Source organism: Podarcis pityusensis, assembly GCF_964106645.2.
Source record: "Podarcis pityusensis genome assembly, chromosome: W".
Taxonomy (NCBI): Eukaryota; Metazoa; Chordata; class Lepidosauria; order Squamata; family Lacertidae; genus Podarcis; species Podarcis pityusensis.
The window spans coordinates 21,412,414-21,439,518 of NC_138045.1; the positions used below are offsets into that span (position 1 = coordinate 21,412,414).

General features: G+C 46.9%; 1 protein-coding gene across 1 annotated transcript in view; it reads left to right on the plus strand.

Annotated features, from left to right (window-relative positions):
• The window catches only part of LOC308467638 (nuclear pore complex protein Nup214-like), a 254,499-nt gene extending 228,161 nt beyond the window's left edge, over window positions 1–26,338 (plus strand). Inside the window, exons 32-36 of the mRNA XM_080989369.1 lie at window positions 936–1,088; window positions 20,346–20,517; window positions 21,671–21,813; window positions 23,057–23,081; window positions 26,196–26,338. Coding sequence (XP_080845495.1) covers window positions 936–1,088; window positions 20,346–20,517; window positions 21,671–21,813; window positions 23,057–23,081; window positions 26,196–26,229 — 527 coding nt within the window. The 3' untranslated portion in view covers window positions 26,230–26,338. The remainder of the gene's footprint in view (window positions 1–935; window positions 1,089–20,345; window positions 20,518–21,670; window positions 21,814–23,056; window positions 23,082–26,195) is intronic.
• Window positions 26,339–27,105: the final 767 nt, after the last annotated feature.

The window sequence follows — 27,105 nt, forward strand, 5'->3', positions numbered from 1 at the left end:
GCTTCCTGTGGACTGCTGCTGGCAGGGGTTCCAGTATCTAGCCTACTTCCTGCCTGCCCACACTTTTGGCAGGCGGAATGAGAAGAGACCAGCAGAAACTCCAACCTGGTGGAAAAGTGGTTTGAATTACAGCCTTAACCCAACAGGCTGGAAGCCTATGGGGCTGCAACTCCCATCAGCCCTTAGCTTTAGGGAAGATCCCCAGAATGTAACCCCCATGTAAGTTGCATGCTTACTGTATTTCTCTGTTATAATATTTTGCTGCTTATTACATGTGACTTTGATTCCTGGCATCCATGATAAGGTGGTAATTTTTTCATTGGTGGCTATCAATAGATGGTTGTTATTTAAAATCTTTTCTCCTGCTCTTCATAGAGGGGCCACCCCGCCCTTTTCTGTGGTGTCATGACGCTCAGTATTCACATTTTAAGATGGGCAGTTTGATACAAAGCCCCCCATCCCCCTGCAGGCATCACTTCTTTGATTCCAGACTGGTTGTTGCTGGTTCAGATGGTCAACCTCTTCTGAAAAGCAGATGGCTTGAGCGAGCCCAGAAAGCCAAATAGTGCCTAGGGGAGGAAAAACAACCTAGTGTGTCTAGCCTATTTGACCAGGAAGAGAATTCCATCCAATCTTCTCAGGGAGGAGTGTATATGTGTGTGCATGTGGTATAGCAGCAGTAGCAGTTCAGATAATAAGTCTAATGGTCCTGAAGTTAAATGAAAAAGGGAAAAAAAGTATTTCCATTTCCAGAAAAGATGCTGTTCATCTGGTACCGATTCTTTCTCACCATAGGCAAGCGGTGACATGTGCCATCTTAAACCCCTGATCCTCATTGTGTCTCTCCCCCCCCCCATTGGGCTTTGGGCACTTTTGGGGGGAGGTGGGCCTTTTTCTGGTATGTAAGAAAAGACTCTCGTTTCTCCCTGCCCCAGATACGTCAAGCCTTTTTGGAAACAGTGGTGCCAAGACCTTTGGATTTGGCACCACCACCTCCTTTGGCGAGCAGAAGCCAATGGGCACATTCAGTTCTGGTGGAGGGAGCGTGGCATCTCAAGGCTTTGGGTTCTCCAGCCCGACTAAAGCAGGTGTTAGTTTGTCTATTGTTTCTTATTGTGGACATAGGAAGCTGCCTTCCGCCAAGTCAGACCCTTTGGTTCATCTGCCCCAGTAGTGTCAGTGCTGACTGACAGAAATGGCCCTTCTCCCAGGGTTTCAGGCAGGGGACATTCCCAGCTCTACCTAGAGATGCTAGGGATTGAACCTGGGACCTTCTGCATGTAGAGTGGATGCTCTACAACCAAGCTTTCCCCACTATGGGGAGAAATGGGGAGAACTCGTTCTTCTAGCATGGGGAAGATCCTCCTGCCTTTTGAACAACAGTTACATCAGATCTTGTGTTCTAGGCCAACTTACACATCATCACGTAGGGGACATTGGCTTTGAGTTTTCTTGTGGGTTTTCCCTTGTGGCTTCCGGTTGGGCCTTGTGGGAACCTGGTACAGGTCAAGATGAGCCACTTGCCTGATACAGCAGCCAGACACTTCTGATGTTCTTGTGTTCTCCCTTCCACTTTTTACTTCTTTCTTCTTTTCAAGGCTCAGATTGGCAGCCAAACAGAAAACTGTGCAGCCAGGAGGTGCAAAGGGTGTGATTCTGTAGCCTTATTAGACTTTACCGATTGGTGGGCTCTGCGTTGCTTCCGGACGGGAGGAAGGAAGTCAAATGACACCGAGGGTTGGTTCAGAGAAAGAGTTCTTTATTTCTGCTCTCCAGAGCAGCAGAAAGGCACTTGCGTGGTCAGTCCACAGGAAGTCCAAAGAAATGAGAGTTTTCATGCAGTATATATATCCTCCAGGCACCCTCTCCCCCCTTCCCCAGGAATCCAGTCATGTTAGCTTGTACACGCAGGTTGACATCACAGGTGTTCCTGCTCCGGTACTCTTAACCATAAAAGGGTTTTCCTTCCTGTACCTCTGACCATAAAAGGGTATTCCTGTTCCTATACTCTTACCTTGGAGCAAGAGGTCGCCAACTCCAAGAACACACTCTGGCGCTCTTCCCGGACTAGGTCTGCACGTCAGAGTGTGTTCAGAATGTAAGATAAGACCTAGACGTGCCATCCCTACTCCACTGGAACAGCCAAGGTCATCCTTTGCCGTGACTGATAAAGGAGAGAGCTTTGTTTATACAGCTGTGTTCTTGTTATGCATTTGCTCAACAGCATTTTAGAAATGCATTTTAGAAATGCTCCCTTGGAGAAAGAAGAAAAGGGGGGTTTGGGATCCCATTTCAAACTGACTGCACAGAAACCCATTCCTTCAATTCCAGAGCATGTTGGGAGGAAAAGAGAACAACTGAGAGGCAGTGAGGGGAGAGAAAGCGAGGTGCTGCAGGAGTCAGGGAAGAAAGTGGAGTCAGACACATGCACAGAGGGAGGGAGGAGGCAACCATGTATACAAGTGTTGATTACGATAAAACAGGTCTTCTTCTTTTTATGGGTCTTTCCCCACCACTGTTGTCATCAAATTGTAGATCACATCTTTCTCTAGATATGTAGTGAACTGACCCAAGAGGAGGGTGGGGAGAAGCAACCATAGAGGATGGTGCCCTCAATACTATATCAGTATTCCCACAGGTTCCAAAAGGATGGGTGACCTTTGTATGTTGTGACTTTTAACAGTTGTGCTTATGTCCTGCTTTCAGGCTTCCTTTTGGGGCATCTGGTTAACCACTGTGAGAACAGGATGGTGGATTTAGATGGGCCTTTGGCCTGATCCAGCACCCAGGCTCTTCTTAAATTCATATCAGGGTGCTCTGCAGCTCAGACCAGGAGCTCTGTAGGTCAGGTGCTGGTTCCCTGTGCCACTGGTACTGGTGGATGGCAGAAAGGAAGTGAGCACAGCTCAATGGTTGAGCACCTGCTTTGCATGCCGCAGGTCCCCTTACGGTAGAAAATGATATATAGACCTATCAGAGGCAGCTTGACTCTGAATACTAGTTGCTGAGAATTGCAAGAGGGGAGAGCAGTGCTGCACTCAAGTCTTGCTTGCAAGCTTCTCACTGGGGCATCTGGTCGGCCACAGTGAGAATAGGATATTGGGCCAGCTAGACTTATGCCCTGGTGCAGCAACCAGGCTCTTCTTATGTTCTTAACTTGCAATACATGCATTGGTTCCCACGAAACTTGGAGGACATAGGTAAAACCCAATGGCTCATGGACAAAAGTGTCACTGGATCTCTAATCTCTGCTAAATAATTCAGCTGCAGCTCTCTCTCCCCCTCCCCCCCCGACAGTTGTGTTTACAACCGGGTAGTATCTGTTACATTGGTCAGACTGGAATTTCACCCAGGGTATTAAAATGCACCTCCAGTCAAAAACAGCAAGGAGCTATATTGGTAGTCATTTCTTGTAGCGGACAGGCAGCCTGTTAATAAGATGGAAGTGTGCGTTGAAAAGTGTCCACGTAAAACAGTAAAAACTGAGCTGCATAGAAGACTGGGGGAGGGGAGTTAATTCCATGCCAGGGATATATATTTTTTATTTTTTATTTGTTGGCAAACAGACAGAAAATAAGATTAGCCGGTATCATGATTCCTCTATGTACATCTGCAGGGCAGCCTCAGTTGAAATGCAGGTGATGCTTGTGTGTTCCAGTAAACCATGGTTTAGCAGGAAGTGAAACCTGCCCAGCCTGGTTGCTCTCACTTGGCTGCTCCCTCTGGTGCAAGCAGGAGAAGCATACCGAGAGGGCACAGTTAAGCTTGCCTTCTTATGACAAACCCAAGTGTGGTTTGTTTTTCCCTGGCAAGTCAGAATCACAAGCCACAGCCTTCAATCATGGTTCTTCGTTTGCTTTCAAATCCTACCTTGTTTGGGAAAAGCAAATTCCAGCCTCAGCTTTGGATGTTACCGGAAGCCAGACTTAGTTGTGGCTTCCTGACTTATTTCTCCTGTCTCATGCCAGGGTAAGAGCAAAGTGAGGAGTGATCAGACAACTCTGCAGAAGCATGCCCCTTGTTCCCAATAAGGCAACAACTTGTCCTGACTTGTCATGCATGACCTGTGAACAGAGCCAGTGTGCAGATGTGGTTTTTTTAGGTCAAAGAAGGAAGAGAAGGTCAGCCAGAATTATCATAAGTGGCACCTTTCCTAAGAGGGAACTTAGGGGTTGGGTGTTGCTTTTAAAAAATTGAATTCGCTCCCCCCAGCTTCTATCCCAAGGATGGGAAACCTGTGGCCCTCCAGATGTCATTGGACTCCAGCTTCCATCAGCCCCAGCCAGCAGGGCACAGTGGTCAGGAATGATGGGAGTTGTTGTCCAGCCATGTCTGAAGGGCCACTGGTTCCTCACCACTGTTCCATCATACCCACACTTGATACATAGGTACAATAGAGGTGTATCAAATTATTCATGGTGTGGAGGAGGAGGGGGGATATAGGATTCCCCACTTCCTTTTTCTATATTACTCAAACTCAAGTTGTTAGGGTTAGGGTTAGGGATTCAGGACAGACTAAAGAAATTACTTCTTTGGACAATGCAGAATTTAATGTGTGGAATTTTCTGCCACGAGCTGTCTTTGTGGTCTTTAACGGGCAGTAGAGAAATACATGAAGGAGGGCAAAGTTTGTCCACAGTTGTTAGCATGCTAGGGGCCAGACAATGGAGGAGTGGGCTTTGGTTTTCACATCCTACTTATGGGCCTCCAGGATGCATTTGGCAGCCCACTATGTGGGAAAACTGTTGGGATACTGCCAGGGAGACAGAGGCATCAGGCCTCCACGTCGTCTCCGGATGATCACCGGTCTCCCGTGGAAACAGCATCAGTCAATTAGCGACACGAGCCTCAGACACATTCCAAGACTCATGCACGCCCTTTTCAGCAGTCTCCGCAACGGAAGATTCAGACAGAAGAGCATATTTACAGCTTTATTCAACGTAGGTCAGAACAAAGGAAAAACATGACTGCTTGCATCCGTGTCGAGGAAAACAGCCAGAACAAAAGCTATATACAAAACGGAAGTTCCCAGCGAGAACAGTGCAGGGAGTAAACAGGCATGTGACACACAACAATCATGCCTGACTCTTTTAAGGAGGAACGGAACTATATCCTAACATCCTCCCCCTTTCCGTGTAACCTGTAGTACCTGTGGTTCAACCCAATTGCAACCTCTGTACATAAACCTTAAGTTGTTCTCTGTTAACAACCTTAGACAACAGATCAGCAGGAATTTCATTTCCTGGCATGTAGGACACCTGAATGAGTCCTTTCTGAATACACTCTCTTGCACGATGTAACTTAATCTGCAAGTATTTGGTTCTTTGCTTGCAACTCTCTGAGTTCAGCAAAGCCAAACAGGATCTATTGTCTTGATACACTTGTATAGGACATTTCACAGAAACTCTGATGTCCTGAAATATTTGCATCAACCATTCACAATCCATGAGTGAAAATGACAGAGCAATTAAGTTCTGCTTCACAGGAACTTAGGCTTACTGTCGTCTGTTTCCTGCACAGCCAGTCAAACATGTGAGGAGAATCAGAACTTACAGGGTTAAACAGTTCTGTGTGACGTCTCACATTCTGAGGCATGTTTTGGTTCACATATGGGAATCTTTCTTTGTGTGTGAGTTTCCTTTCGTTTTTGGCTGAGAGGCGAGAAGGATGTCTGCTCTCTCGCCAAGACTGATTTATGATGTTTTTCTTCTCATTAAAGGCTGTTCGAGATTAACAAGAAGCCTGCGTTCAGTTTGATTTATTATCCACACACAAGGCAACACCTTCTACCGCTGCTAAAGAACTCTGCTAAGAGCTTCAAAGAGCTCACGTCTTCTGTCGGCACAAGCGTCCAAAGGCACAGGGGAAGTGTGCTGGACGCCATCTTATCTCACAGGTTATGGAAGCTAGCCAAGCTTTGGAAGCTGTTGCCACGTCGTGCCTGTGTGTGTGGGAGAAGCCAGCTGGAGCCCCTGCCTAACGTTTGAGGCAGGGAGGCTTGCTGGGGAGGATCAATCTCATCTTCAGGACCGGGTGCCGAGAGGAGCTGCTGTTTACGTGAGTAGGCTCAGCCCCGGGGGAGAAGATGGCAGATGGCCAGGTGTCATACTCAGTCCCTTTTGCAAAGCTGAATGGGAGCAACTGGGAGGAGTGGTCAAGGAAGCTGAAGGCCTGGCTGGTAGCCAAGGGTCTGTGGGAGGCGACCCGAGGGCCCCCACAGCAAGCTGCAGCCGGAGCTGCAGCAGCGGTTGTTGCAGCTGCCCAAGCCTCACAGAGGAAAGACCAGAAAGCCCTAGGAGCTATTGTGCTCAGTTTGGAGGGCTCACAGCTACCTTTGGTGGAGGGTCTTGAGACTGCCCAGGAGGTCTATCAGGCACTAGAGAGAGTGCACCACAGGACCACAGCTGGGGCAAAGATCCACACCACCAGAAGCTGGTTTGAGCTGAAGCTGCGTCCTGGTGATAGCATCAGACAGCATGTGACTAAGGTGCTCTCTGTTTTCAACAAGCTGAGACTGTTGCAAGCGGATCTTACGCTGCAGTATGTGACTGGTCGTTTGTGTGACGAGGAGGAACGCTGTCTCAGAGAGGGCCGAGCTGGCGCAGGGTGCCCTGCCGGCAACAGAGGGGGGGGCAAGCCAGAAGGCACAGTTCAGGCTTTTTCCACTCGTCATTGTTTTGTCTGCGGGTCTGTTGACCATTTGCGCCGATCCTGTCCGAGGAGAGCCAGAGAGGCTGGGCAGGATGTCTCCAAGGTCGCTTCCCATGGCAGTCAGCCAAGTCCTCATGGCAGCCAGCCAGGTTTCCATGGCAGCCAGTCTAGGAGAGGAGGCCAGCGTGGGAATGCAAAGGGAGGACGTGACAGAGGAAGTGAGAAGGACGGTTCTTCTTATCACCTAGCTGCCTCTATGGCAACGCTGAAGGACAACTCCGGTGAGGGCAGCATGCTGCATTGGGTCATCGACTCAGGAGCCAGCCATCACCTGATGTGGAAATGTGGAACTGCAGGGCTGTTTCAACTGGGAAAACAGTCACTCTTGCTGATGGCTCACAGAGACAATTGATCACTGTTGGAAATGTGTTTGTTTCTTTTTTACAGGCAGAGCTGGAAGTCTACGTTGTGCCAGGAATGAAGTGTTGTCTTTTATCTGTATCTGCTCTTGTAAAAGAGGGTTATAAGGTTTGCTTTGAAAATGATGTCTGTTCTATTTCCAGGGGTGGGAAACAACTGGTCAATGTTGCATGTCAGAACAACCTCTTTGTTCTGGAGACACCTCTGGAGGGTAAGGGGAACACTGAGACAGCACAGGCGCAGTGTGCTAACGTTCCCACACATGATTCGTGTGCTCACTTGTGGCACAGGAGAATGTCGCAGAAGTTATATATCCAGAAGTTACCAGAGTACACTGAGGGTTGCAAGATGAAAGCATGTGATAAATTTCTGGATTGTAGGGCGTGCAAAAGAGCAAAGATAAAAAGGTGCAGTTATCCTAGATCGGAGAGGGTAACCACCAGGCCTTTTGAGCTAGTGCATACAGACCTTTGTGGAGCCATGCCAGTACCGAGTCTGGGCAGAGCCAGGTATGCGCTCACGCTGACAGATGATTTTTCGAGGAACGGCTGGATCTTCTCGCTTAAACGGAAAAGCGAGGCAGCTCAACTGATCGAAGACTGGGTTGCGGCGGTGGAACTACAGTTTTCCACCAAGGTGCAGAGCTTTCAGAGTGACCGAGGCGGAGAGTTCACTGGGTCTGCTCTGCAGAGTTTCTTCCGCCAGAAGGGGATAAGTCACAGGTTGACGGTTGCTTTTTCTCCGCAGGAGAATGGCGTAGCGGAGCGCAGGAACAAAACGTTAGCTGAGGCAGCTGACGCTCTACTGTTTGACTCTGGTTTGCCTCAGAGCTTTTGGGCCGAAGCTTGGAAAGCTGCCAGCTTCACTTTGAACAGGTCCTATAGCTCTGTTGTAGGAGACACGCCCTATTTTCTGCTGCACCGGAAGAAGCCCAAGGTGCATTTCTTCCGTGTGTTTGGTTGCGAAGCTTGGGTGCTTGTGCCAAAGGCTCAATGCAAGAAAGGTGACCCGAGGTCCCGGAAAATGATCTTTTGTGGGTACGAGCCTGGGACAAAAGGGTGGAGGTTTGCCTATCCAGAAGGCGATCAGTCCAGGATTCTAGTCAGCAGGAGTGCTGAGTTCTGTGAGCAGAGTGGTTGGTCAAGGATCCATGCGAATCCTGACGTTCTCTCAGAGTGTCTGTCTGATTCTGCTGAGGAGGGAGAGTTAGAAGCTGAACCTATTGATGAGGACCAGGTCTCTGACCAGGGTCAAGAACAGGGAGGGGCATCTCCACAGGTTGTTAAAAGAGATCCCAAAAGTGAGCCTTCGTCTCCCGTTAGTAAAGTGCAGAAGGCCAGAAGACGCAGTAAGTCAGAGGGGGAGTCTTCTGATAACAAGGACACACTAGCTGGCCCCAGTGGGTCAGAGGGAGCACCTGAGACAGTGCTCAGACGTTCCACACACGCTACAAAGGGGGTACCACCTGAGAGGTTTGAGGTCACCAGCGTGTGGGTTGGTTTAGCGCAGTGCGAACCAGAAAGTTTTTTTTTTTTTTAATGATATTTATTGAAATTTGAAAAATACAAAACTTACACAAAAACAAAACAGAAACAAAAAGTAAAAAATAAAGATACAAAAAATAAAGGTACAAATATGAGAAAATAGAAAATATAAAGGAAAAATAAAGAAAAAAAACCAAAACAAGTTCATTATTTTCAAGTCCTTAATTGTCATTACCTTCTTTCTTAGACCTCCTCCTCCTCCCTTCCTTTGTATTCTAGTTATTAATTATCCCAGCAAATCCTTTCCTTTCCATATTTCAAAAAAAAGGCATAAAAAGAGTTCTAAACTAATTTGATCCTATCTTTCTATATTAAAATAAACCTTAAAGTTTAAAATTTAAGTCTTAACTTTACCAACTTCTTGTGTTTATAATGTTCTTTCATAATTCTTTATACATCTTTACTAAAGCCAGGTAATTTCTTCCAACATTTTTCTATCATTCATCAACTTTATAAAACATTCTATTAGTTAAAAAAGAGAAAAAGAAGCACATAAGCAAGTCCAATCTTTATCCAACGTCCCTTCCTCCTGGTTCCGGGATTTGTCAGTCCTTATTCCCCAATCTAACCCAGTGACCTTATGTCCGAGGCCCTCAGGTCACTTCCATGGCCCTTCCGCTGCTCTTCTTCATATTTGTGGCTGTAGTCTCTTGCTCGTGGTAACTCCAACTTAATAGTGTTTTTAGCCCTTCTCATCAGATCAGACCCTTTTCCGTATTCATCGCTGCATTCCATGTAGTGTTTAAAAGCATACTTCATGGGCCCTCCATAATTGTGGGCCCCCACAATCCCAAACATATCGCAGCCTGTTACCGTATTTAAGAAGTCCAGATATCCCGACGTAGGGGGGTCGATCCAGCCCCCCATTTCCAGACCACACCGAACTTTCCCTTCCCAAATCTGGTTTTTTCCAAGTTCCTTTTTCCAATCCGAAGGATCAAACTCCTGTTGGGTCTGTTCTGTCAAAACACTCTCCTGATTTGATGCCACAAACCCCTGTTCTGTCAAAACACACTCCTGGTTTAAGTCCTGGATAGACTCCACATATATTCCCACAGTCTGGTCAAAACATTCCACTGCCTGTCTAAGATTTCTAGTCGAATTAGCCATCCGGTTCACCTTATCATGTAATTCTTCCAGTAGAGTATTTGTTTTGTAGAGCAGGCTCACCCAGACTTCTGAAAACATTGTTACACTTTCCCACGGTATTTTGTAGCAACTGTCAAGTCCTTAGGATTAGTTACAGTTTCAAAGGCTCCCCCTAGGGGGAAGACTTATATTTGTTTTTGCTACATTTCCAAAATACTTGAAATACTTTATCCATATATATTCCTTTAAAATGCGAAAGGGAACAGTAAAGTCGCAAGAATTTTCTTCTTTTAACTATCTGTCACACACAATTATCTTGATAGATTCACGTCAGTCCTGACTTCCCCGCTCCAGGATCAGGACGAAAATAACTTCCTTTTACTCCTTCAAATAGTCCAAAAAAATTTCCCAGTTTAAAATGTTGGAATCCACTCTTTTAAAAGCGATTTTCTAAGCTCTAGTGTAAATTGCCTTTGCTTTGTTCTATTTACAAAAGAAAGGAAGGGTGACTTCCTGTTTAGCCCTTCCCGCTCCGTACCAAATTCAATAGGTTTTTTTTCTTTTTTTTTATAATCCAATTCTGTCCTTTTCGCAAATCTTCATTTACTGTCCCATTTGTTCAAATTCTAAGTACTCACGGGTGTTTATTTTAAAGTCCGAATTGTCCAGGAAAAAAGGCAGCGCTCTCCGGCAACAGCTACGCGGCTTCACTCCACAAAAGAAGCAGACGACTCACAGCACAGCGCCACTTCCCCGCTCTGTTCCGGAGCCCTTTGCCGGGTTCCTTTGCAGATTGGGGGGGCGCAAACAGTGCCCGCCGAGTCCCAGGGTCACAGGCTTCACCCGCCTGTGATTTGAAGGGTCCCCGCTGCGCCGAAGCGGTGTCAGACCCGATTTTTGTGGAGCGGCTTCCCTCCGAGTTAGAGGGAATCCGCCATTACCGTTGGCGCCACCTCCGGAAGTCCGCGAACCAGAAAGTTTTGAGGAGGTTCAACAGTTGCCTGAAGCGGAAGCCAGGAGGTGGCAAGAGGCAATGGGAAAGGCGTTGAACTCAGTGAGGTCCTTAGGTGTGTTCTCCACCACGAAGCTGCCAGAGGGCAAGCAGGCTGTGAGCTGTCGTTGGGTTTACAGGATTAAGCCCACAGCGTCTGGAGAACCACAGTACAAGGCAAGGCTTGTAGCCAGAGGGTTCACGCAGAGAAGGGGGCTGCATTATACTGAAGTGTATGCTCCTACTTCCCAGGGTAGACAGGTGCAAGGTTTAGCCAAAGAGCTTGGTAAGAAGTTTAAGCTCAAAAACCTTGGTCCCGTTCAGGTTTATCTAGGCGTTAGGATAGACGGGTCTCAGAACGGGAGTTTTTTGCTCAGTCAGAAAGGCAAGATTGAGCAGTTGCTTGAGAAGATCCGGATGTCTGACTGTGCAGGGGTCAGAACGCCCATGGAGACCAACTTCGTGAAGGACAGTCAGCTTGGGGAGCGTTCTGAGTTCCAAAACCCTGAGGTGTTTCAGTCAGCGCTAGGGAGTCTGTTGTATCTCTCTCAGTGGAGCAGACCAGACATAGCGTTTGTTGTGAATCTGCTCAGCAGGGAGGCTACAAAGCCCAGTGTGAATGCCTGGCAAGGCATCAAGAGAGTGTTGAGGTATTTGCAGGATACCAAAGAGTTTTGCCTCACGTTGTCAGCTGAAGGTGACGCACGGCTTACGTGCTGGAGTGACAGCGATTGGGCATCTCTTGGGGACAGGAAGTCTGTGTCTGGGCTGGTGGTAAAGTTCGGGGAATCCCTGGTTGGGTGGAAGTCCTGGAAGCAAAGTCTTATTGCACTTTCTTCCACTGAGGCGGAGTTCAGTGCGTTGTCGGATTTGTGCAGGGAGTTGGACTTCTACCGGTGCTTGATCCAAGAGATCTTTGGGGATTGTTACTTGCCCATAACTGTTTGGGGAGACAATCAACCTTGTCTTAGGTTGGCAGAATCTGGACAGTTCAAGTCCAGAACCAAGCATTTGGACATACGTTTCCAGAATGTATGTCAGAGTGTCCAAGCAGGTTGGATACGGCTCAAGTATTGTTCGAGCCGGGAGAACCTAGCTGATGGGTTTACCAAACCCTTGACCTTCCAGCGACATGGAGAGTTCTGTGAAGGGTTGTGTTTGGGGTGAGTTATACTCACAGTTTCCCTCAGGATGCGAGACGAGAGGGGGTGTGAGGAGAATCAGAACTTACAGGGTTAAACAGTTCTGTGTGACGTCTCACATTCTGAGGCGTGGTTTGGTTCACATACGGGAATCTTTCTTTGTGTGTGAGTTTCCTATCGTTTTTGGCTGAGAGGCAAGAAGGATGTCTGCTCTCTCGCCAAGACTGATTTATGATGTTTTTCTTCTCATTAAAGGCTGTTAGAGATTAGCAAGAAGCCTGCGTTCAGTTTGATTTATTATCCACACACAAGGCAACACCTTCTACCGCTGCTAAAGAACTCTGCTAAGAGCTTCAAAGAGCTCACGTCTTCTGTCGGCACAAGCATCCAAAGGCACAGGGGAAGTGTGCCGCACGCCATCTTATCTCACAAAACAGACAGTGGTTGTACATGTAGCATACTCCAGAAGTGCTTGTACCATCCATGGTGTCACTTCCAAAACTAGCATCTGCAAAGATTTCAAGACCTCCAGTCTTCTGACGGGTGAACCTCAGCCTGTAGTGCATAGTCCCCTTCAAATAGCGGGCTATGCGCTTCAGAGCTTTCCAATCCTGAACAGTAGGATTGTTAGCATGTCTGCTAAGCAGGTTAGTGCTTACAGCTATGTCAGGTCTTGAACATCTAGCAGTGAAATTCAGCTTGCCTAGAATGCATCTGTAAAGTGTGGTGTCAGAAAATGCTTCAGCAGTACTATCTACCTGGTAAACTGTCACCATCGGTGTGTCTGCTGGGTTTGCATCAACCAAATTCAACCTGGTTAATACATCAGCAATTTTCTGTGTTTGGTGTACCAGAAAATTACCTGCTTGGTCCCTCTCCACCTTCAGAGAAAGATAGTTGGATACCTCACCAAGATCCTTCATGTCAAAGTGCTCCTTCAGCTGAGCTAGGGTGCTTTGGTACAAAGCTTGATTCTTCCAAAACAGAAGACGATCATCAACAAAACACAAACATTACAGTTTGTTTTGCCCTTCCTCCTTGACAAACACACATGGATCAGCTTTGCCTTTGTGAAAACCTAGAGAAAGCAATGTCTCAGTGAGTTTTGTGTCCCAACACCTGGCACTCTGCTTGAGACCATATAAGGATTTCCGTACTTTACAGACCATTCCCTTCTGTATCTGCATTCCATCAGGTGGAAGCATATACAGCTCCTCCCCCAAAGCCGCGTACAAAAAAGCTGTGTTCATGTCGTGATGAGAAACATGCACTTTCTCCTCTGCAGCAATCTTGAGCATTAGCCTAATGCTCTCATACTTGACGGTGAGTGAGTAGGTCTCGTGGTAATCCTGTCCTGGTACCTGTGAAAAACCTCTGGCAACCAATCTGGCTTTGTGTCTGACAACCTTGCCAGTCTGGTTTGTCTTGGCCTTGAAGACCCTTTTGCTGCCAACCAGTCTCATTCCTGGGACTACTGGGACTAGCTCCCAGGTTTGGTTCCTATCCAAGGAATCAACTTCAGCCTTCATAGCATTAAGCCATGGCTCAGCATCTTTAAAGGTCAACTCTTGAACCTCTTTGAAGCTTGAAGGTTCCCATACCTTCTCTGAGCTACTAAGAACAGCAGTTGCTGTCTTAGCAAACTCATCAGCAAATCTCTTTGGAGGTTTGCCTTTTGTGGCCCTTTCAGATGTGCGTACTAGACGCAAGTCTTCTGCACTCATCTCCTCCTTCTTAGGAGAAAAGTGGCCAATGGTGAACAGTGGTTCTTCCAGTTCAGTGTCAGACGCATCAGATAGTCTGACTGAGGCCTTTGCGCTCTTGTAGTCCGCTGTGTCATCACTGTCACTGACAACAGCAGCAGTGCTGCCCACTGAGCTGGAATCCGAACTCTGATCATCATCCTCAGCTTCCTCTTCTACCTCAACATCATCTGCTTCTTTCACATCATCTTCATCCTCCTTTTAGTGACTCTGGAAAATTCGCACATTTCCCCCCCACTTGGGATTGTACTCAACACTCTTTGTGAACCTAATGGACTTAGAGTCAGTCATGAATACCCTGTATGCACCTTTTTCGTACCCCATGAACAAACCATGTGCCCCACGCTTCCCAAGCTTGCTGCTCTGTGGGGTGTGGACCCACATGTCAGAACCAAAGATTCTCATGTGCTTGACGTAAGGTTTCTTACCAAACATCTTCTCATAGGGAGTACAAACAATAGGTGATGACAGTCTCCTGTTATAGGAATAAAGGAAGCACAATAAAGCTTCGCCCCAATATTTCTCAGGGAGATTGGCATCATGCAACAAGGTTTTTAGGCCTTGCAGCAAAGTTTCGTTTGCTCGCTCACAAAGTCCATTCTCCCATGGAGATCTAGGAGTTGAGAGGCTATGTTACTAGGGGCGCATTGGAAGATGGCCGACAATAACATCTCTCCGACCCACACGAGGTAATTAAGAGGCTGTGATGGGAGTATGCAGCCTCCCTGCCCCCCCCATGTGAGTGGGGGGGACTGCCCTTGCCTGCTGTGCCCTATACCACTCCCGAACCCGAGGGGGTGGGGGCACTAGGCAGAAAGCCCTTGTGTGGACTTCGGCTCTCCTGGACGCTGTCTCTGATTCGCGCCTCTAGCTGCAGCAACTTCAAAAGAAACAATTAGGAGGAAGCAAACACACATATTTCAAGGAAGAATGGGGAGTAAAGACTGCTAATTGAAGAGATCTCTGAGAAAGAAGACGGGTCGGATAAACAGGAATATATCATGAGAAGACACACCAAGGCTCGGTATGTCGGCAACGGGACTGGATGGGGGGGGAACTTTCCTTTCTTTTCTCTATGTGATTAACCAAGAATCCCCCCCCCCCACTAGTCAGAAATGCCGCTTAAATTACCTAAACTGATGATTTAAGACTGTGTGGAGATAATTTCTAACCAAAAGCATGTTTTGAGGAGATCGTGGAAAGTATAAGAGCTTTGGGATGACGCAGTAAAAAACAGTGTCGCCATTTTGGCAAGTTCTGTCGAAAGACTTATGTCTGGGAGGAGGAATGGATCTGTTTTCATATTGCGGGCGAGCCTCCTCAGAGGACTAAAGAAGGCGACAGATTTGCGAAGATTAATGATGGAAAGAGTGCTTTTATTTATGGAAGTGATGATATATGGAAACCATCTTGATATGGTGATTGGACGAACGAAAAAATTCACACAGGATTACAACTGGTGTTTACCTGCTTAAGGAGATTATCAGAAGAGATCACAAAGAAAAAAGAAAAATATATGAATAAGATGAGATGTGGGAACAGCAAGATAGGACTGGATAGAATTATGAACATTATTTGGACAGATTTGTGGATATTAACGCAGCAGCAAGAAGATGATTGGAATCCCCTTCGGAACTTGAAATATGGGTACCCCCAACAAAAAAATTAAAATTCGGCTTTGTAATTCGGAATTTATGTGATGCAATTTGATTTGATTTGATGGTTAATAAAAATTATTTTTTTAAAAAAAAGGAGTTGAGAGGCTATGTTGGATTGCCTTCTCAGTCAGGAAAGCTTCAAACTGCTGAGAAGTGAATTCACCGCCTCGATCAGTAAACAAACAGCCAATGTGTTTACTGTGAGGCTTCTCCAACCAAGCACAGAATGCCTTGAACTTAGGAAACACTTCTGACTTCTGTTGGAGCATAAACACATGAATGTACCTGGAAAAAGAATCAATTAAAACCATGAAGTACCTTGCTCCACCCAAAGAGAGCGCAAGTGGACCAACTAGGTCTGCGTGGACTAGCTGATAGGGATTGGAAGCCTGTCTGCTAGACACCTTGCCTTTCAGAGCAACCTTCACCTTGTTCTCTGCACAAGATACACATTTCATGTGAAACTTACAGGGCTTGATATTCAAACCCTGAACCAACCCAGGTATCTTGGCCAGTGCCTGCCAAGACATGTGACCAAATCTTCGGTGCACCTCGTGAATACATCCTGCATGAAGAACTTTGTTAGTTTGTGCAACACAACATGATTCAACATTAGACACATCAACAGTATTGTCATCATAATTTATACAGAACAAGCCATCTATAAACTTTGCATGCAAAATGTCCTCTTTGCCTTTCCTGATGACACAGACGCTCCTCTTGAAGGAAATCTCAAAGCCACGCCCAGTCAGCTGTGGGACGCTGAGCAAATTGTCTGCAGAATCTGGAACAAAAAGTACTTCGCTGATGGTTGAGTGCAGACTTGCCAGTTTCACTGTCCCGACTCCTGCAATTCTCAACGTCTTTCCATCAGCCTGTTGGATCTCTCCATCTTGAGGCGTGAAGGAGATAAACAGGTGCCGATTTACACACGTGCCTTGTGGCTCCAGAATCGACAACAAATTTGCCTTTGGCCTTTGGAGAAGCAGTTCCCGCAAACAAAACCTTGTTTTCCACCGGCTTGGGCTGCTGCTTGCCCCCCCTGCTCCTGGCCATCTGCAGGCTTTTGTCTCTGTTTACATCTCGCCTTCCGACTTCTGCGAAGATGACCTTGGTTCTCACAGGAAACAGAGCTCTCAGCTGCCGACTCCTTCGCTCCCTCTGGAGGCTGGAATGCTGTCTGGGATGATGTCATAGTCAGCTCCCCCTGCAGCTTGCAACCGGTGCCCTCGGCATCCCTGCAACCACTCGCAATCTGGGAAACAGCCAGGCCCTCCGACACAGTCAAACTCTGTGCTGGGAAGGCTGCCAGATGGGCTACTTTCAAAGCATTCCACATCTGACTTGCTGTCGTGTTGCCAGCCAGTGTTACAGTTTCCTCCAGAGAGATGGACAAGACGATCATGTCTATGGCCCTTGAATCCTCGGCCCTCCATCTATCTGTCAGAGGAACTGGAGGGGCTTCATACACAGTGTGCCACACTCCAAACTGTCTCAACAGGCTCTCACAGTACCTTGCCCAGGTCTGATAGTTGTGGCCATTAAGCTTTGGGTATGGAACCCCATCTGAGGCTTGTAAAAGCTCCATTTCAGCTCTTCAGCCGTGAGCCTTATTCCCTTCAAAGACTCCTTATCTTTGGCAGGTCATAAATTACGAGGCCTTCTGGCTCTTCTCTGCCAGCCTAATTAGTCTGCCGGACTTCAAAGTCTCTGCTACGGCATCAGAAAAGCCTCCCTTTTCCACATACCTCTCACAGTCTTTTGCAGTCTTACTCTCCTGTAAGTGCCGTGAATCTGGGCCCATAACCTTGTTGTTGGGATACTGCCAGGGAGGCAGAGGCATCAGGTAGCCTACACGTCATCTCCAGATGATCACCGGTCTCCCGTGGAAACAGCATCAGTCAATTAGCGACACGAGCCTCAGACACATTCCAAGACTCATGCACGCCCTTTTCAGCAGTCTCCGCAACGGAAGATTCAGACAGAAGAGCATATTTACAGCTTTATTCAACGTAGGTCAGAACAAAGGAAAAACATGACTGCTTGCATCCGTGTCGAGGAAAACAGCCAGAACAAAAGCTATATACAAAACGGAAGTTCCCAGCGAGAACAGTGCAGGGAGTAAACAGGCATGTGACACACAGCAATCATGCCTGACTCTTTTAAGGAGGAACGGAACTATATCCTAACAAAAACAGGGTTTTGGACTGGATAGGCATGGGGTATGGACACTTTCTAAGCCCAAGGACCACCATGCCAGTGCTGGAGAGGTCCAGAGGCAATAGTGGACGGAGCAATGATTATAAATTGTCCCTTTATAGGGACATTTGTCCCTGTAGGCTGCTTTCTTCTCACATCCACTTGCTGTTCTCCATTCAGGCAAGCAAAAGGCATTGTCAGAGTTCAAGGGCACATTTTGGCCAAGGAAGGTGCAAAGTGGGGTCATGTGTGTTATCTGGGGAAGGTCCCAAGGACTAGGCAGGGGAGCCCTTACATTTGTCCCCCAGACCTGATGTTATCCACCCCTGTGATGATGGGCCTTTGGTCTGACCCTACAGGGCTGCTTTCTTTGGCTTTCCTCCTTTACTTTAGAATATTATTATTTTATGCTGCTTTTCAGGACCAAGGCTGATTCGAAGGGGGTTGCAGATAAATAAGTAAAAGTCACACAATTAAATAACAGCATTGCAGCTCTGGTCTTCAGAACCACATACAGTTGGAAATTTCCAAAAGCTAAAAAAAGAGCAACATAAACACACAAAAATGGCACACATCCCCACCGACCGTCAAGTCAGCCTGTGTCATCAGATGCCATCATGCTGACAATAGGGAGGGTGTTCTAATGCCCCACCAGCTTCCTAACCAAAGGTGAATTGGAAAAGGAGTGTCTAAAAGAAAATGGGGGTGGAAACAAATGTCTCTCCCAGAGAAGGATGTTACATAGGCGAAGAGGCCACCACCAGAAAGGCTCCATCACACATTCCTTCCTACTAGCCAGATTTGTACCTGCTGTCATGTTGGTGAGGTGAAGGCAAACAAATTGGTTCAGTTCTTGGCTCAGTGTCACACACTTCCCGTGTGAGCCATAAGTTTGTTTTTACAGGAGAGGCTCAAAAGATGGTGTGTGCGATGATGTCACTCCCAGTGTGAATCGTGCCCAATGGCTTTTTTGCATTCCTAGGAAAAGGCCAAGATGTTACTGGCTGTATGAGAGAAGCTGCAAGCAGACTTTCAAGCAGACCTTGAATACTTTTTATTTCCCATGCACCTAGTGTCTCTTCGCATCCTTCCTTTTTTACGTACGTTTCTTTGTGAGGGAATGGCCCTGAAAAGCAACTCAGAAAATAACCTTTTTTGGGGGGTGGGGAATAAAGACCCCCTTCCTCAGCTGTCACCAGTCATTCCCATTAGGCTGCCTCAGTAGGAGAGATGGGAAGCAGGGCTCATCCCATCAACTCTGCCAGAATACCAGCTCCATCAAGCCAGCTGGTCCTTATAAGAATGGCTGTTTAAGAACGGGTGCCCAGATTTGCTTTTTTCCTCTTCCCTTCTTGTCCCATTTTCCTCGTTTGTCATGTGTTGTCTTTTTTTAAGCTTGTAAGCCAGCCTTGTTTTCAGTTGATTTCACAGATACAGGCTGCTCGAGGAGCCTTTTTCAGGGGCTGGAACTGAAGAGTAATGTGCAAACACTGATAAATAAATAAATAAAGCTTGGCATCAGTTAAAATGAAAGTGGGGATGACAGGAAATGGCATCATAGACTTGGGAATGTCTTGCTTTCCTCCTGGTCTGCTTGTGACAGGTCAGGGGTGTGTGGTTAGCTTGTCTCTAGGGTGCAACACACCGCTGTGCTGAAATGGTTGCAGTTTTGCTGGCAACATCAGAAAACAGCTACCTTAGCAACTGCTAGCTTCCCCCCTCCTTTCCCCCATCTTTTGCTGAGAGCTGCTGCTGGTGGTGGCAGCAGCAACTGCTGCTTTTTCATGCAGGTGCTCTAGAGCGGGAGTTCTTGGCCTGTTTTTCTTTTAATTCATGTCTAAGGTTTTTCTTCTTAAGGACATGCCTGCAGAATCTAGCCATCCCTTTTGCAGTAAGTGCTGTGCGGAGGGTAAAGAAGGCAACTCTTAATGAGAAACTCTCCCATCCCCAAACCCCCCTCTCTCTTCCTCGCTGTCTCTCTCTCTCTTTGGTGCATTCTTGGGGGGGGGGAGAGTGGAGAGTTGGGGGTGAGGGTTGCCGATTTGCAGACTCTCTTGAATGAAGGCCGGACTCTCTTGAATGAAGGCCGGACTCTCTTGAATGAAGGCCAGCAGGAGGTCGAGGTTCCCCTTAGATGGGAAGTTGGGGGGGAATGCAGTGCTGTAAATCCGATAGTTCACGTCTCCTTTGCAGACATAGATTGCAACTCTAAACAAAAAAGAGGAAAAATCTAGTTAAGGCCTGCCTCTGCCTAAAGCTGTTCCTTTCTGCTTCCCCACCCCATTCCCGCTTTTGCCTCTTGAATTAAGCAATGCTTCTCTCTCTCTCTCTCTCTCTCTCTCTCTGTCTGTCTCTCTCTCTCTCTCTCTCTCACACACACACACACAGAGAGAGAGAGAGAGAGAGAGAGAGAGTGTCTCTTACAGGGAGAGTTCAGAATCCTGAGTTCTGACATCCAAAAAGGTGTTGAGCCTGATCTACGTTCTTTGCTTTGCCCAAGAGGCCAAAACCAGAGAGGACTCATCAGACTATTGTCCCCCCCCCCCATTTCCTTTTTTTTAGTTGCACCTTAAAAAAGGAGGGCAGAGGGTATTTTGAAATATTTACTGACTTCATGCTTTCTAGGATGAAATGGGGGCTTTTGAAAGTGTGTCAGGGTCCCATTGCTTCTGCAGCACAAATAAAGCCCCTCTTCCCCACAAGTTCAGGTCTGTGGGGCTTCTGCACCGGGAAATGTCCTAACTCTGATTTCTTCTTTCTTTGCTCTTTTTGCCTTGCCTTTCTCTCTCTTTCTCTCTCTCTCTGCTATTTTGACTTTTTATTTATTCTTTTGCTTGTGTATGTCCCCTTCCTTTTGTTTTTCTTTGTTTGCCTCTGTGTTTGCTCAGGTGGCTTTGGAGCTGCTCCTGTGTTCGGCAGCCCTCCCACTTTTGGGGGCTCCCCCGGGTTCGGAGGGGTGCCAGCATTCGGTTCAGCCCCAGCCTTTGCAAGCCCTCTGGGCTCGACAGGAGGCAAAGTCTTCGGAGAGGGGACGGCGGCTGCCAATGCTGGAGGATTTGGGTAAGCCACAACAACAACAGCAACAAAACAACAGGGTCTTGGGAGGGGGGGGGTTGCAGTGATATCCAGGTGCCCCATTTTTCTTTTTTAGTTTGAATAAATATTCTGCAAGCCACCCTTCATTTCACTATATTGATTTCTTTAATCAGATTTCTTATTTACCCTTTGCCAGAAGGTCCTGGGGCAGGTAACAGCAATGAATTACAGTCATAGCTCATGTTACGTTTGCTTCATGATACGTTTTTTCAGGTTGCATCCCACGGAAGTACCAGAAAGGATTACTTCCGGGTTTCGTGGCTCGCGCATGTGCAGATGCACAAAATGACGTCATGCGCATGTGCAGAAGCGGTGAATTGCAACCCATGCGTGCGCAGACGTGGCACTGCGGGTTATGTTCTATTCATGTTGCAAACGGGCCTCCAGAACGGATCCCGTTCGCAACCAGAGGTATCACTGTATACAATTTTCACCAAACCCCACCCACCTGTGCAAGGGACAGTTGCCATTGTGCAGTCAGGAACCTTAAAGCCAGGGAAGCTTGCTTTCATTGCAAATCACCAAGCTGGTTAGGATTGGCTGCACTACAGAGTTCCCCATGGAGAACTGTATAGCAAAGTGAGCTGGGATTGGAAGTCAAGCAGTGCCTATCAGCTTACTTCAAGCTCCATGGGGCTGCTGCTGCCAGCTGATCTTTGGTGCTTGCAAAGAGCCAAACCCAGGGAGCCCCTGCTTAGTGCATTGAAACCTTGACCATCAGCTGATCAGTGGTACTACAACACACTGTGCTATTTTATTTAACAGCCTTGTACAGTGCTTTGAAGTCCTCATTGTGGGGACTTCAAAGCACCCCATTGCCTGATGTCATTGTGATGTCAGTTGATTGGCAGACGGGTGGCTCTGTTAATAAAAGGAAGGCAGATGCACCTCACCAAGGAGGGCATTCCACCAACAGGGAGCCACCATTGAGCAGACCCTGTCCGGGCAGAACACCAATCCAGGCAGCAGTACCAACATGGCCTCCCTTGCCATCTACAGCACCCAAGTTGGCTGATTATGGATTTCTGCCTTCATCTAGCTCTTTTTGCTTCACTTATCTTTTTTAAAAGCCACACCCTCTTTAACCCACCGCTTGCTCCTGCTTTCTGTTCCACAGGTTTGGTGGCACAGTCAACACAGTGTCATTCGGAACACTGGCAAGCCAGAACACCCCTACCTTTGGATCCCTCTCTCAGCAGCCTACGGGTTTTGGCACACAAGGCACTGGCTTCTCCGCTTTTGGGTCGAGTGGAGGAGGAGGTATGAGCTGTTCTTGACCCTAAATAGGAGGGAGCTTGGAGAGGTGGGAGCGTGGGGAGCTTCAGCACTTGGTCAGTCATAAACTGTTAGGGGCTGGATTTCAGATGCAAACCAAGCTTAATCGTATCTTAAAGGGGAGCAGGGGTTGCTTTTTAATTTTTTATTGCATTTATGTCCCACCTTTCTCTCCAAGTTGCTCAGGGTGGTGTACATGGTTTCTCTCCCTCATTCAACGACTCACAACAACCCTGTGAGGTAGGTTAGGCTGAGAGGCAATGACTGGCTCAAGGTCACACCCAGTGAACTTTGTGGCTGAGCGTGGATTTAAACCCTAGTCCAACACTTTTAACTGGCTACACCACACTGGCTCTCTGTTGGAGAGACTGAGGGACATAACTGTATCCAGCGTACATCCTTTCTATCCCCTTTCGGGGTGGGAAAATAGAAAGAAATGTATATGTTTAACCATACTTTTAAAACCTTTATGTGAGGGTTAGAGCCTTTTTAACCACCTAGAGACAACTGCAGTTAAGCAGTACATAAATTGTTTAAATATTTTTAGCAATTTACAAAACACACCAAAGCTGATGTTAAGCCCCCAAACCCAGAAACCTTCCGCCGCCATTCATTTCTCGGGCTTATTGCTCTCTGCACCTTCTGAGTAGGAGTTTGCAAAGTCTGCTCATGAGCATGTGCAGAGTTTCCATCCCCTTGTCCTTGCCCTCCACCTGGTTCTTAGATGTTTTGAGGATTTTTTTCTCAGAACAGGGAAAATGGAAGTCCTCCTTCACACAGCCCATAATTAAAATTTGCTCTCACAAGTAGTTACAGCCACTAACTTGGGTGGCTCTAAAAGGGGGTTGGACAAATTCAAGGAGGAATTAGGCTGTGTTCTACCTCTGCTGTCAGAGGGAAGGTGCTCCCAGTTGCTGGGAATCACCCCCAAGAAGCTGCTAACGGTTGACAGTACTGAGCTAGATGGAACCAATGGTCTGACTCTTTAGAAGGCAGCTCCCTCTGTGTATGAATTAAAAGAAGAGCTTTGGTTGCAGGTTAGAGTTAAACACTAGATGGAGAACTGGTGTGATTGGATACTGGTTAGGGGGCAGAGAAAAACTGTGCTGATGTGACAGTGTGGCTTTGAGGCTGGCTTGGAATCCTGACACCGTTCCTTAATATGTGTTTTGTAATATAACCTATCCAATAACCCCTTTAACATTGCATTTCCCCTCACCCCTTACAGGCTTTGGCTTTGGATCGTCTAATGTGTAAGTCTCTCTCGTGCTGCCTTCCATGTTGTCGGTAGGCTTTTTCGGTTTATTTTGTGCCAGAAAGAGAGCTGCTTTTGAGGTGAAATATATTATTAAATATGGTAATCCCTGCTTGAATTTTGAAGCAGCAAGAGATGACTGTGGGCTTTGTTCCCTCTCTCATTTCCCCTTGTAAATACATTCATGAGAAGCTTAAGATCTAGAAGGCAGTGTTTCTCTCGGGGACCTGATCCTCCCTTAGAAATAGGCTGCTCTTTTCTTCTATTCTTCACCCTGCACTTTTTTCCTTTGTAAAAGTAGGACTTTAAGCAACTATTTTTGGAATGCTCCACAAAGTGGGAACTCAGTAAATGCTCTGTGGGTTGCAGAGCTCTCCTGAGTAAACTGAGGCAGCAGTGTGTCCACCATTGGAAAAGTTCCTGAAAGCCACAAGCACTGTGTGCCAAAGCAGGCTTTGCCATCCTGGTACAGCAACCATCAGTCTTGGCCTGCAGAGGCATTGTGAGACTCCCATCTCCCCATCAGCCCCAGGCAGTAGTCTAAAATATATGGAGCATCACAGGTGGTCAAAAGCTGTGCCTTTTGTTGTTGTTGTTATTGTTATTAGTATTATTAACACAATTTTCATAATACAAAACAATCTCCCCTCATCTCTCAGCAGAGACAAGGGGTGTCTATAAAGTACAATAAAACAAACAGGCAAACTGAAAACACTAATCTATCAGCGCTATCAAAAATCAAGTCCAGAATGTTCAAAGAAAGTTTTGTATGCTGCTGGGAGATGTCAGTGCTTATGGGACTGGCCAGTGGTGCAGCCTGGCAGTGATTGGCTGAGCTGCCTTTTAATTTCAGAGGTAGGAAGAGTGGGAAGAAGAATCTTGCCTGCCATTAGCTCTCAGCTGCTCAGGTCCATGAGCTTCTAAGGCCAGGCTGGTTAGGGCTGATGGGAGATGGAGTCTTACAAGAGATCTGGCGAGCCACAGGTTTCCCCATGAAACAAGCAGGAGGAGGCCTCAGATGTGGGGGAGGTGATCTTTTGAAAAGAGTGTTGGAAAAGGGGAAGGGTCAAAAGGAGAAGGCCTGGATGTTGCGTCCCAAAAGCAAGGAAGGATTGGACTCTGATTAATAAAATATACACGAGGCTTGACCAGCAAGACTCTGGGAGGAGTGCCAATAATAATCCTGTCCACCCCTTGGCCCAGGTTGTTTTATTCACAAAAGAACTTTTTACACAGTGTTCATAAGAACCAATCAGATTTCCTCTGAGCATTTCAAAAACCCCACGTGGGGACAAAGTTAAAGTTAAAACTACAAAGAGCTAATTTGAGCATGCATAGTAGTTCAGAGTAAATAAAACAGGAATCAAGGAGGAATGTTTTTAGGAAACCCGGAGGTTGTAAACAGCAGTAAACAGGAGAGGAAGGACAGGTAGTATTTACCATCTCCTTGTGAACTCTCTTCCTGGCCTGTGATGATTATGAGTTACTCGTGCGTAAACTGGTGCCTCTCTAGGCTAATTTGCCTTGTTAAACCTTTCTGACTGCACAGCCCTTTCTCATCATGACTGTCTCAGTCACTAGCAGAATCCGTCAGTGGGCGTTTCTTGAATCTCTTCCAACATAAGAGTTGTTTGACACCCAATCTCCTCCGCCTCTCACTGCGCGGGAGCCTTCTGCGCAGGGTGGGCGTAGGTAGCGGAGGACCTGTCCCCTCCTCACTGAGTTCCAGTGAAGAGTCCGTGAGCCCTCTCTCCGATTTCCCCATCAGCTCACTTTTGTTCCTGGTGTTGCGCTTAAATGCTTCCCCCTCCACTGAGCTGCTTCTCCCCCTACTGCTGGGTCCTTCTCCAGCATCATCTAGGAGCCTCCCCTTCGCCTCCCGCTCTGATGTCAGTTCCCTGACATGGCCCTTAAGATCTATCTAAAGATTAACAAACTCCATCAAAGCTACCTTCTATCTTTATGACCCTGGATGTCTAATGAAGCAACTGGCCTGTGTTTAGAATGCTGATACGTGCCGGTCAGGCGGAGAAATACGACGGAGATGCAGAGACGTGGATTGATCAGAAATCATATCAAAATGGCTCAAACCCAGTCAACGCAATGCTTTCATTGCTGACACAAATGGCTTGCTCCATATTTTTTATAATTCCTCATAGCAATCCCACCTGATCACTACACTGGAGAGGCAGCCTGAGAGGGTAAAGGAAAATAAACTGGTACAAGAAAGACAAAGCAAGGCCACATATCCAGACACCAGGAGCTACAGAGGGGAATCATATTTCTTTCTTTCTTTTTAAAAAGCATTTTTACCTGTTCTTCTGCCAGAAAGTCTCCTAGAGTAACTTACATACAAGCAGTTAAAACAAAGCAGTCCCTGAGACAGAAATATTATTTATTGGTTGGGTGGGGTAGGGGGAAGGCCTCTGGACTTAGCCTCACTTGCAAGGCTTGTAGAAGTACCCAAAACAGGGCAAGGTGCCATGAAGCAAGCTAAAAATAAGCTGGGCCTTTCACCCAGGCAGATTGGCAATCTCAACACTTTTTTGGGGGGGGGATCTTGGGGAGATGTCTTCCTCCTTGGCTAATGGGGAGCAATGAGGGGAATGTGGAGCAGTGGGCACACTTGTTCTCCAGTCCTTACTCTTTGGCTATTTTTAAACCTAATAAATGCTTGTGCTTTGAAGACTCACTTGGGATGGAATATGAGAATTGGTAACACTGGGCTGTGACAAAGAGATATTTGGGTTTTTCTTCCCTTTTTAAAAAATAAGCAGCTTAAGAAGTTTGTTCCCTTTTGGGGAAAAGGGGGTCCAAGACCACTCAACTAGCCTGGACCAGTTGGAAGTCTCCTTAGAGCCCCAAACTCTCCAGGATTCTTGGATTCAGGCAAGGGTGGGGAACCTCTGACCCAGGAGCCAAATCTGACCCTCCAGGCCCCTCTCGCTCGCCCTTGGAAGTTCACAACCCTTGCCAGTTCTTTCATGTTTGCATGGATGAAGGATAGACATGCATGTGTTTGTGTAGAAACTAGCATATTGTGCAAGGGAAAAATTAACATGAATAGCCCCACCCATGTTCTCACCCTTGTTTTCTATTTTTCCTCTTTCAGATCCACCTCTGGGTTTAGCAGCTGGAGAAGCTGAAAGGATGCCTGCCCATGTTGTACTTCTATTGGGTGGGCAGGAGTGAAGTGAGGAGATATACATATTGCAATTAAATGTCAGGATTTTTATTTTTAAATTAGTTTTTATTAACGATGTGTTACAAAGCAAACAAATAAACAAGGAAAATAATCTTGCGTATCCATTTTTGATTCATAGAGTCTTTTTCACAGTTTGATTACATTCAGTATGAGACACTATTGTCATAGACATCATGTGATTGGGGGGGAAGAAACGGGAGGGAGATGGAGGGTAATATTCTTTCATTCTATTGCATCATGTTAGTGTAGAGTTTGTGTCAGCACCTCGTGGGTAGGTCCTTTATTTGTATTTTTTTAATTTGTATTGGCATTGCAAGAGATTAGGGTGTCCAGAGCTTGATTGGTTGTGTTCATTTGGTTGCAGTGCAGTTTGTTTGTATGTGTTGAGGGAGGGGAGTGTCTAGTTACAATGTTTCTGACTGCTGAGAATAAGTGACTTAGAGTTTCTTGTCATATCCATGTGTGTTGTTGTCCTGGAAAATATTTAATAGGGCTAGTTCTGGAGTTGCTTCTATTACCTGTTTTGTTATTGTGGTTATTTCCTGCAGCACTGATATCCAAAAGGAATGAACTTTGGGGCATTCCCACCACATGTGGAGGTACTTGCCTATGGAGGTGTAGCCTCTCCAGCATTTAGATGAGGTCCCTGGGTGTATCAGTGCCAACTTCTGTGGTATTAGGTAAAGGTAAAGGGACCCCTGACCATTAGGTCCAGTCGTGACCGACTCTGGGGTTGCGGCGCTCATCTCGCTTTACTGGCCGAGGGCGCCGGCGTGCAGCTTCCGGGTCATGTGGCCAGTATGACTAAGCCACTTCT